The following is a 12,015-nucleotide window of genomic DNA, read 5'->3' as shown; positions in this document are numbered from 1 at the left end:
AAAGTTATATTTGAAAAATACTTAACTTGAAAATAGTATAAATTTGTAAAATTTTAACTATGGCCATTTTCACTTAGAACCATAAGGAGTAAAAAAGTTAGTCCTTTTTCCAAAAATTCCTAAAGCCCAAGCATGAGTATCTTAATTTCTTTAGCCACATGTCTAACCATTAGCTACTAGCTGTTTACCTAAAAGGTAACAATTTCACTTGGTTAGTCAAGTTAAGTTAGTGATCCAGTTAGTTTTGACTAAGCTAGGATAACTTAACTTGATTAATGTAATTTGGTATTTAATGCTCAGACTTATGTTGATGCACAGACATAAGCATTCTTAAGTCTAGGCAGTACTCTATGCATCTCACACCATTCTAAGTATTTTCAAACACAAGCAATTTAAACCTAGTGTGCTTGTGAGATGCTCTGGCTTTTTCTAGGGGTACATTCTTTCTAGGGGGTAATTTCCTAGGCTAAACTAGACTTTTGAAAAACTAACAAAAGTTGGAATTTTGAAAAATGAATTTTCCTAGAATTTTAAAAGAATTTTAAAAACAAACTGAAAAAGCATAGTAAGCAGAATATAAGGTTTATTCTACTAAGCACAAAACTAAACAACCCAAAAGTAAGTTATCAATACAAGAAGTAAGTGTATGTCTAATAGATACAATGCATGTCCAAAGTATAATCAACTACGAGGATCGTCAGCTGGAGGAGGTGATTGCTCAGGTGCATGTAGTGCACGAAGAACCTCGTCTCAGAAAGTGATCATCTCAGCCTGTAGTGTACGAAAACCATCTGAGACGAGCTGTCATGTCTGCGCGGAAGATCGCTTGAGATGAGCGAGTCTATCCTCAATGGATAAGGAAGTGGAAAGCTGAGCTGACTATTGGACCCCGTGGTTGTTTTGATGTGATCAACCAAGTTAGGTTAGGTCCTGCTTGTTATTTGATCCCTATGTCTAAGTGTGCAGGAGTTTAGGAGCGCAAGAAGTCGAGCGGAAGACGCAGCTAGCGAGAAGGTTGGCACGGGAAGGGAGCTAACGGGCTCGATGCGTCCAAAGGACGAGAGAGCTGCGGAAGAGTATATCGGTGGACGAGAAGAACGTGCACGACGTTCGAGGGATGAGAAGCCGGGTGGGAAGTCTGCTCGAGGAGAAGGCTAGAAATTGGGTTCGGGTGAGCCCTATTTCGGTTGGCTATAATCACCCATGCATTCAGAGCCTCGGAAGAAGAGAACAAGTCAAAAGGAGCTGGAAAAGCTAGCTGGAAGCACCTTCAATGAAGTACTGAAGGCGCCTGCGCTGACTGCAGTCTTGGAGGTGCCTTCATTGCCTTGAAGGCGCCCCCAACCTTGTCCAGGGCGCCTTCAAGGCCATTGAAAGCGCCTTCGACCCAGTCTAGATGACTGTTGCGAGTTCGGATAGAGTTTTATCCATTGACTCTACTGGAGGCGCCCTCAACCTCGTTGGAGGTGCCCTCAAGGCTCGAGATAAGTTTTCTAGGAGCTATATAAAGGCCCCTGGAGTTAGGAAATTATTCATTCAACTTAGTATTCAATTCCTAGTAACTTGTAAGAGCTTTTAGTGTGTAAAAGGCTTCTCCGCCTTCAGAGAAGGAGACTTTCTTAGTGCGCCTATTCGACCGCCTTGGATTAACAACCTTCTTGGTTGTAACCAAGTCACATCGCTGAGTTCCTTTCTCTCTTTTGTTAGTTGATTTTGTTTTTATTATCGTTGCACTATTTTAGAGTTGAAAGTTTTGAGGAGGGTATTTTTATTTTACAGGAAATTCATCCCTCCCCTCTTTCTAGCCCCACTGCACCAACAAGTGATATCAGAGCCAGACTGCCTCAGAAGGACTGACCGTCAACTGAAGCATCAAGATCAAGATGATGGCCGGAACAAACATTCATCCCCCAAAATTCGACGGAGACTTCGCTACATGGAGACGAAGAATGGAGGTATTTTTTAAAACGGATTTTGACATTCTTCTAACTATGAAATTTGATTTTACAGCTCCAAAAGACAAAGAAGAGTATTAGTGGACGAAGAAGGAGCAAGCCGATTTTGTGGCCAATAAAAAGGCCGAGTTTCATCTGCTCAGTGTTCTGCCGCCCCAGGAGGTAAGTTGGATCAGAAGCTACGACTCCGCCAAAGACCTCTGGGAGAAATTCCTGGAGATCCACGAAGGCACCTCAGAAGCGAAGTTAGCAAGGTAGGACATACTCCAGACTCAACTGAAAAATCTCCGGATGAACAACGATGAAAAGGTAGCGCAACTCTAAGCAAGGATACAGGAGCTGATAACTCAACTGACCAATCTCAGAGAATCGATAACGAACCGAGATTCTATCCGGTATGCGCTCAACGCCTTCCCAAGAACTCCAGAGTGAGCGTCCTTAGTAGATGCTTATTACATCTCTAAGGACTTAGAGGTAAGTACTTTAGAAAACTTATTTTCTACTTTCGAACTTCATGAGTCTCGAATTGCAGAGCCGAAACAAATAGAGAAGACAAACCTCAACGTTTCCCTACAAGCCGAGATGGACGATCCCGACTCTGAAGCATCGATCGATGAAACTGAAGCAGCACTACTGGTCATGGTCTGGCGCAAGCTGTGGATGATGAAATTGTGATCCCCTCGATGCCTCCGGCAAGCGTGATGACCAGGCTCATACTGGTCATGGTCTGGCGCAAGCTCATTCGAAACCTGAACACCTACTCGAGCCTCCTCGGAGTCTGCTGGTCTCTCGTCTCCTTCAGGTAGCATGAACTACTACGGCTGAACTTCAAGAGTAGTCTGATGCCCTGTGACCATCCTTTCAGGTGGGGGATCGAAATGCCTGCCATTATCACAAAGTCGATCTCCTTGCTTTCGGATGCAAGGCTCGGGATGGTCATGTTCAGTCTCGGTGAGCTCGCACCACTCTTCTTCTCGGATCTAATTTAGCAGCAGTGAACCAAAAACTCCTGGCCCGGTGTGCAGGTCTGCTCATGGCATTGCAGCCGAGAATTATAGCCTGCGGCAACTCAGTCGCCGCATTAGCAATGGCCGTGAGGTTCCTCTCCGGCCCCTTTGTCATGGTTGCTGCTTCCATCGCGATCGGCCTTCGTGGATCTCTCTTGCGCATCGCAATCGTGGATGCAGCTCTGCCCCAAGGAATTGTGCCATTTGTGTTTGCCAAAGAGTACAATGTGCACCCTGATATCTTAAGCACAGGGTATATGCCCTCTTCTTCTTCTTATCTCAAGGTCGGCGAAACGCCCCTTAGAATACTCGTCCCTATTAAAATTCGAATGTTTTTGCTTTGCAGGGTCATCTTTGGGATGCTGATTGCACTGCCCATCACTCTAATCTACTACACATTGCTAGGATTTTGACAGTAGGACTCTGAGAGGTTTTTAATCTGAACATTGATTGATGAAGAAAAGGAAGAAGATATATAGTATGATTTTTTCTTGACTGATCCGGTGGTAAGGATAGGGGGTCCACTCAGGTAGGGGTCAATGACACGCGGAGGTCAAAGTCAAGAGGGTCAACCGTAGTACCTTGCCGATCGGGGGAGGTTGCCTGGTCGACCGGTCGGAGTAGCGCCCCAATCGACACGGAAATAGCTCGCCCGCGGGTCGGGTTTCCAACGTTCCTGAGTTGGCATACGATGGCTGATATGCTGAGCGTCCGGCTCGCTCGGCTGGACCGTCGAGCAGCGAAGGTCACATTCGCCCGAGTATATGGCCGAGCGGCTCACCCGCCCAGCACGGTAACAGACAAAAGGCACAGAAGGAGACAAAGGGGACAACTGAAGATATCCTTCTCGAAACATGTGCCGTCGACAGACAGCATGGTCGGCAGCCAGACCAGACAGAGAATCGTACGGTGGAAGTTTCCACTATCACGTCAGAGATATGCTCGGACGGTTGCGGCATGACGTCAGACACGTTTTTCTGACACATCCATTTTGAGGTACGCTTTGGGAATCGTGCATGCCTCGAGAAGCGTGCATGCGCCTCCTAGGGGTCCTATATAGGGACCCCCAAATTTCAACGGAGGTATGCATCACTCATCTACTGTAGCCACAGTTTCGTTACTCTATTTCTGCTTCTCCTCGTTGCCTGACTTGAGCGTCGGAGGGTCATCGCCGGGAACCCCTTCTCGGCTCGGCTTTATTGCAGGTTCACCGGAGGTCCACGTCATCACGAAGACCACACGAAGGCAACAGAGAGCGCCACCTCCCAGACATCTGTTGACTTAGCTCTCGGACAGAATCAAATTGGCATCGTATGTGCGAACACACCTGAATCCGAGAGGAGAAGATGGAAGGAGCCGGACGACCGGACACCGTGATGCTTTCTCAGGAGGAGCTCGACGCTCTTATCGAGGCGAGAGCAGTAAAAATAGTAGAGCAGCAGCAGTAGAAGGCATTAGCCTAGCGGATGGCGCAACAGGCAACCTCAGCATCAGGTGGCCGACCGACACAAGAAGATCGACCGGAGCAATACTCCACATGGGCATAGAATAAGGAGCAGACTGGCACCCCGGGGGACACGCCGCCCGCCCCTATTCCGTTCCATTAGGCATTGTTCCAGACTCCGTCCGAACTGACCCAAGCCAACCAGGGGCCATTCGATGAAGCGCCCGTGCGGGACGTCAGGAAGGAGAAGGCATCTCGGTCTGAGTCGTCCCCCGAGCGGATCAATCGTCAGTTCTCCGAGGCGATCCTACAAGACCCACTCCCGAAGCATTACGCACCACTAGCAATTGGAGAGTACAATGGTACGACCGACCCGGACGACCACCTCGGTAAATTCGACAACACTGCCACTCTACATCAATACACCGACAGAGTCAAATGCAAGGTCTTCCTCTCCACCCTGTCCGGCTCCGCACAATGCTGGTTTCGGAGATTGCCCGACGGATCGATTCGGAGCTTCAAGGACTTCCGGACGGCGATCCTCCATCACTTTGCTAGTAGCCAGCGTTATCAGAAAACCAGCTTCAGCTTATTCTCCATGAAGCAAGGGTCGAGAGAAAGCCTCCGAGCCTACATCCAGCGTTTCAACCAGGCGACTATGGATATCCCCATGGTCTCATCCGAGACGATGATGCATGTCTTCACTCAGGGCCTAGTCGACGAGGATTTCTTCCGCTTGCTCATCTGAAAGTCGCCCCGCGACTATGACCACATGCTGAAGAAGGCCAACGAGTACATCAATGTGGAGGAAGCTCAGGTGGCCAGAAGAAAATAAGCTTCATCTGAACCTTTAGGGCAGGCCGAGCGGAGACCACCAACCAGCAATTCGCCACCGAGAGGGCCCCGCGTGGAGGTAGCGCGCGCCCTCATTAGGAAGCAAGGTCGCACGTCGTTCAACACGAGGCAGCCGATCGCCCCAGGCACAAAGGAAAGGTATGGACCCCCCATGTTCTGTTCACTCTATTGGTTAATCCTAGGAAAACGTACCGGTTCCACTGTACAAAAATTTTTGTACAAGTGTTGAACCTTTCCTTAAATAACCTATTGTGTTCTTTAGAAGTTAAATTAGGAATCGCAGACGGAACTTAACATCATTGATTCCAAATTTAACTTATCTGTTCTTAATGGTTTAGATTTGAATCGCAAGCGGAACTTAACACTATTGATTCAAAACTACCTAGATTATTAATTCCATAAATATTAATTTCCAAAATTGACTTCCAGGACTGCATGGCGAGGCACATGGCCTTCTTGGATATGGGAGCAACCACCACCGCCTAGGCAAAGCCTTTTAAGGAAAGCTAATATTTATTTCCTTAAATAACTCTAGGTCAACCAAAAGGAACAATCGAAACACAAGTTCGAAAAAGAAGAAAACACAAACTCGAAAAACTATTTCGAAAAACTAGATCTAATTGCCTCTTGTATTTAGAATTCTTACAAAGAGAAAAACTAGCATGATGCGGAAAACAATTGCTAATTATACCTTCTCTTTGTATGCTAATGACCTCGAGATCTTCTGCCGTATTCCTCGCCTCGCCTTGGACGTCGTGTGGGCGACGATCTTCCAAGATGAACACCACCCAAAAGAGCTTCTCCTCTTCTTCTAAAATCCGGCCACCACCACCAAGGAGAGAGAACAAAAGGGAAAAGAGAAGGGAGAGAAAAGAGGGCCGGCCACTTGAGATCTCCAAGCCAAAGAATAAGAGTTGTGTCTCATGAAGCCCCCTCACCCCTTCTTTTATATTACTTGCCCAAGGCAAATAAGGAAAAACCTTTTACAAAAAATAAAATCGTCCAAGAGTTTTTCCTTTTCCCTTTTTATTTTTCCTTTTCTTTCCTCTTGATTGAATCAATCACCAATTAATGGTTGTGATCAATCCTATTTGGTTTAGGATTGGGATTGGTTTAATCCTATTGGCCGGCCCTTGCTTGGGCACCAAGCAAGGCGGCCGGCCACAATTAAAAGGAAAGGAAAAATAAATTTTTTTAAAAATTTTACAAGAAGAAAACCTCTTATAAAATTTACAAGCTCTCGTTCCTAAAGTAGGAGTTAAAAAAGGAAAGTTTCTAAAAATTAAAACCATGTTTTAAATTTAAAAACTCTCTTATAAAATTTCCTTTTTTTTAACATGGTAATAGAAAATTTAAATTTTAAAACTTCTTTTCCCTTTTTTCTTAAACCATGAGGATGGTTAAAAAAGGAAAGTTTTAAAATCTTTTAAACTCTCTATTTAAATATGTGACCTAATTCAAATAAGGAAAGTTTTTAAAAATTAAAATCTCTCTTTTAAAACTTATAGTTTTCTACAAAGAGAAGATTTTAAAAATTCAAAACAACCCTCCCATTTTGAATTATTATGGCCGGCCCCTACAAGCTTGGTCACCAAGCTATAGGGCCGTCCCCTTCAAGAGGATGTGGCCGGCCATTGCTTGGTCACCAAGCAATGGTCCGGCCCCCTTCTTGGACACCAAGAAGAGCCTTACATTTGGATGGACTTGAGGCTATAATGAGGCTACGACAGGGATCTAGAGGAGAAATTGGTTTTGGCCTTCCGATGAGCTTGAGAATCCCGTGTTCGCCCCGAACACACAACTCAAATTCATCGATAACAACTCATTCCACTAAAGAGTTATTACCGCACTACCGCACCAATCCCAAATTACATTATGGGCTCCTTCTTATCATGAGTGTGTTAGTCTCCCTGTGTTTAAGATTATGAATGTCCACTAGTTAAGTAAGTTACTGACAACTCACTTAATTAATATCTAACTCCAAGAGTAGTACCACTCAACTTCATTGTCATGTCGGACTAAGTCCACCTGCAGGGTTTAACACGGCAATCCTTATGAGCTCCTCTTGGGGACATTCTCAACCCAGATAACTAGGACACAGATTCCTTCTATAATCAACAACACACACTATAAGTAATATCATTTCTCAACTTATCGAGCACATTGATTTATCGAGCTAAACCTCACCCTTTGATAAATCAAAGAAATAAATATTAAATATATGTGCTTGTTATTATATTAGGATTAAGAGTACACACTTCCATAATAACTAAGGTTTAGTTCTTTTACTAAGTCAGTACAAAAAGAATTTACCTAAATGATCCTACTCAATACACTTAAAGTATATCAGTGTAATTTATTAGTTAAGATAAACTAATACTTAATTACACTACGACTATACTGATAGTTTGTTCATTTCTATCTTAGTCGCGAGCAACTGTTTATAATTTATAAGGTACTGATAACATGATCCTCTGTGTGTGACACCACACACCATGTTATCTACAATATAAATTAATTGAACATCTACATTTGGTATATACAAATGTAGACACTTGACCAATGTGATTCTTATAAATGTATATACAAAAGCTAGGCTTTTAGTATACACTCCAATAATCTCCCACTTATACTAAAAGACTATGCTGCCATAAATGTTGCCATACATCTGATTCCCAACCCTTCAACATGCCCATCAAAAGCTCTTGCCTTAAGGACCTTAGTGAAAGGGTCTATAGGTCATCACCTGATACAATCTAGGCAGCAACAACTTCTCCTTGTTTATACGATTTCTCGTATTGGGTGGTACTTGCGCTCTATTGTGTTTACTTGCCTTATAGACTTATGGTTTCTTCGAATTTGCTACTGCACCATTATTATTACAATAAATTATAATAATCTTTGGACAAACCAGAAATCATATCTAAGTCTATCTTGAAGTATCTGAGCCATACAGCTTCTATAGCTGCCTCTGAGGCTGCCATATACTTAGCTTCCATAGTGGAGTCTGAAAAAGTACCAATGCTTAACACTCCTCATATTTATGGCTTTACCTCCTAAAGTAAACACAAAACCCCGAGGTCGACTTACTATTGTCCCTATCCGATTGGAAGTCAAAATCTATGCAACCCACAAGGACCAAATTAACTGCCTTATAAACTAGCATATAATCTCAAGTGCCTCTAAGGTACTAATATATGCTTTACTGCAGTTCAATGTCCTTGTCCAGGGTTACTTAGATATCTGCTAACTATGCCCTCGACAAAATAGATCTCTGATCTCGTGCATAGCATACATTAGGCTTCCGACAGCCGAAGCGTAAGGAACTACCTTCATGTCCTTTATCTCCTTTGATATCTTCGGAGATATCTCTTTAGATAAAGTCGCTCCATGTCTAAAAGATAGAAAAACCTTTCTTGGAGTTTTGCATGCTAAAACGAGCTCATTGTATGAAGCTTGGGATAAGTACAACATTCTTTTCTTTGCGATCCTTGATCCCAAGAATATGTGCTCGTTCTCCTAAGTCCTTCATAGCAAATTGCTTGGACAACCATACCCTTACTTCCGATAACACCTTGATATTGTTTCCATCTACCAAAAATGTCATCTACATATAGTACAAGAAATACCACCACGCTTCTATCACAGTTCTTGTATACACAAGACTTATCCAGTAATATAATAAATCCATAGGTCTGGATTACTTTATTAAACCGGATATACCAAGACCTTGAAACTTTACTTCAGTCTATAGACTGTTTTGAGCTTACACACAAGATGCTCTTTGCTCTTTGCAATGAACCCTTTTGGTTACTTTATATGGATATTTTCTTCAAGACTTCCATTGTCTTGACATCCACTTACCAAATCTCATAGTCCATATAGATAAAAGAATCCGGATAAACTTAAGCATGGCTACCAGCGAAAAAGTTTCCTTTTTCAACAAGCCTTGCTATGAAAGTTTCCACCTTCCTGTCTATCCTTCTTTTCCTATTGTAGACCTATTTACACCAAATGGATTTTACATCATTTGGTGGTTCTATAAGCTCCCAGATTTTATTAGAATACATGTATTCTAATTCTGTATTCATTGCTCTTTACAAAGATGTTGTATCTTTATCTTGGAGTGCTTTGTCATATATCTGGGAATCAGGTTCATGTTCACAAGGGATCAGGTCCAAAGACTCTCCCAAAACATGAATCTCTTAGGTTGCTTAACAACCCTCCCACTACGACGAGGCACTTTCCATAACTTTGTATCATTTGTGATACGTGTTGCAGTTTCTTGTGATATTTCATCTTGTACAGTTGGTACTAGATTAAACGTGTCCTTTATTATTTCCTTAAGAACAAATTTACTTATGAGCTCGTGGTTTATTACATAGTCCTTTTCTAAAAATTGGTCATTTATGCTAATAATGACCTTCTGATATTTAGGACTATAAACATACTTTCATTTCTCTAGGATAACCTACAAACAAGTGAATTCCTATCCAACTTATCATTGTCTCTCTTCAGCATATGTGCTGGACTACCCAAATCCGAATATGCTTCAAAATAAGTATACGCCTATTCAGCAATTCTATATGAGTAGAGAGTTCTGACTTTGGAAGGTACTATGTTGACTTCCGTTTCCAGAGTATATCCTTAAAATGAATTTGGTAATTTTCTGAATAACTCATCATCAATCTACTCATTTCCTTAAGAGTCTTATACCTTCTACTACACCATTCTGTTGGGGTGTACTAGGTGTAGTTAGTTTGGATTAAATCCTGACTTCTGATAAGTGACTCCTAAACTATCCTAAGAGATACTTGTTACTACGATTTCACCGCAGTATCTTGATACTTTTACTTTGACGTTATTCCACATCAGCCTAGTATTCTTTGAACTAATCAAAGTACTAAGACTTGTGGCAAGTCAAGTAAATGTATCCTTATCTCGAATAATTGTCTATAAAAGAGACAAAATATTCGATACTACCTCTTGTCTGGATAATCTTAGGATCACACAAATCAGAAGGAACCAATTCCAATATATCTTTGGCTCCATACCCCTTAGACTTAAAAGCTTCTTAGTTATTTTTCCTTCCAAGTAAGACTCGCAGGTTGGAAAGATTTCCACTACCAATGAACCCAAGAGTTCATTGGTTATTTTCCTTTGAATCCTACTCAAGTTAATATAACCTAACCTTAAATGCTAAAGATATAATTGGTTCATTTCCGAATGTTGCTTTCTCTTAAAGTTAGAAGATGTGTTATTTAATTTCCATTTATTGCATTATGGGAGTTATTGGATTTATAAATTGCCATCTAACGTACCAGAATAGATATCTTTCCTATTTTCTCGATAACAACTTTGTTATCAAAATAGACACAATATTTACTCTTTAAATAGTTTAGAAACTGAAATAAATTTCTTTCTAAACTTGGTACTTAAAAGCAATTTCTTAAAATCCATGTTTTATTCCTATCAAAGGATAAACATCTCCCACTGCAACAGCTGCTATTTTTACAGCAATGCCCATGTGGACGGTGATTTATATAGTTGTCGGATTTTCTGGAACCCCTGCAATGAATTGCAGACATAATCAGTGGTTCCTGTATCTACACTCCAGGTACCGGTAGATAACACCACTAAATATGTTTCAACGACTAACAAAATACACCATTATTGTTCTCAGTTCTGAGAGGACAGTCTACCTTAATGTCCAAGTTTTCCAATCATTACAATTGGGACTACTAAGTCTATTCTATAGTATAACAACTAGGGGATTGACTAACATTTGAAATCCTAAGAATCACAAAAAAATATTTGGTCAAGACCAACATCTCAAAAATCCCTGTGAATTTTATATGCCACGTTAGTGTGGACGTATACAAATTCTAAAAGAAGATTTTATCCATTAATTTTATTATCTTGTCAACCTATGACAAATAAAATTAATGGTTGGTCTGTCTTTGATCAAATATTTGGTCAAGACTCTAAATTTAAGATAATATTGATTCCTCAAACAATACTATTTAAATTTACCAACACCTCAAAACACCGTGATTTTTGCATGCCACGTTAGTGTGGACGTATACAAAATCAACATTTGTAAGAGGAGGGTTTTACCCATTGACTATCTTGTCAATATAACTTTTTGACAAATAAAATTACCTCAAACACCATGAATCTTGTATGCCACGTTAGTGTGGACGTATACAATTCAAACATTTGTAAGAGGGGTTTATTAATTTTATTTTCTTGCCAATTTAGTTTTATGACAAATCAATAGTTGGTTTCCCTTTGGTCACACAAGTGATAGTAGTGACTCCGTTGGGGAGGATACTATTAAATGTGTCTAAGTGTACACCATTACTTGATACTACGTCCATTAAATAGAATTGTGCCCCTTCAGTTGGAGAAGATCACACACATCCTAAATAACTTTCTATAACCATCCATTAAGGAAGTTTGATCTAGTGATCCGCAAACAAACTCATCCGTTGTGGAGGGAGGCACTCAGAGCCAACACGCAAGCTTGTTGCATCACTTACAAACCAGTAATGGAGACCATGGGATTAATATACTAATCTCTCTCCCACTTAGTTATTTAAAATTGAGGATTTTAACCTATGCTAGCATACATCACATGCATATAAATATCACAGCAATAAATTTGGAAATTAATTTTCCAACTATTATGGCCTTTTCCTTCACTGTCTTCGGTATGCTCCAACCCTAGCTGCTGCCATCTTTAGCCACTGCC

The 12,015-nt window shown here is 41.4% G+C and overlaps 1 protein-coding gene across 1 annotated transcript; it reads left to right on the top strand.

The window, feature by feature from the left end:
* Nucleotides 1-2,638: 2,638 nt before the first annotated feature.
* On the top strand, nt 2,639-3,375 carry LOC121999445 (probable auxin efflux carrier component 1b). Its single transcript, XM_042554129.1, has 4 exons — nt 2,639-2,757; nt 2,821-2,906; nt 2,981-3,215; nt 3,309-3,375. The coding sequence occupies exons 1-4, from the start codon at nt 2,639-2,641 to the stop codon at nt 3,373-3,375; spliced, it is 507 nt and encodes a 168-aa protein (XP_042410063.1).
* The last annotated feature ends 8,640 nt before the right edge of the window (nt 3,376-12,015 follow it).

The sequence above is a fragment of the Zingiber officinale genome, chromosome 7A (genome assembly GCF_018446385.1).
Source record: "Zingiber officinale cultivar Zhangliang chromosome 7A, Zo_v1.1, whole genome shotgun sequence".
NCBI lineage: Eukaryota > Viridiplantae > Streptophyta > Magnoliopsida > Zingiberales > Zingiberaceae > Zingiber > Zingiber officinale.
This window is presented reverse-complemented; position numbering and strand designations above follow the sequence as displayed.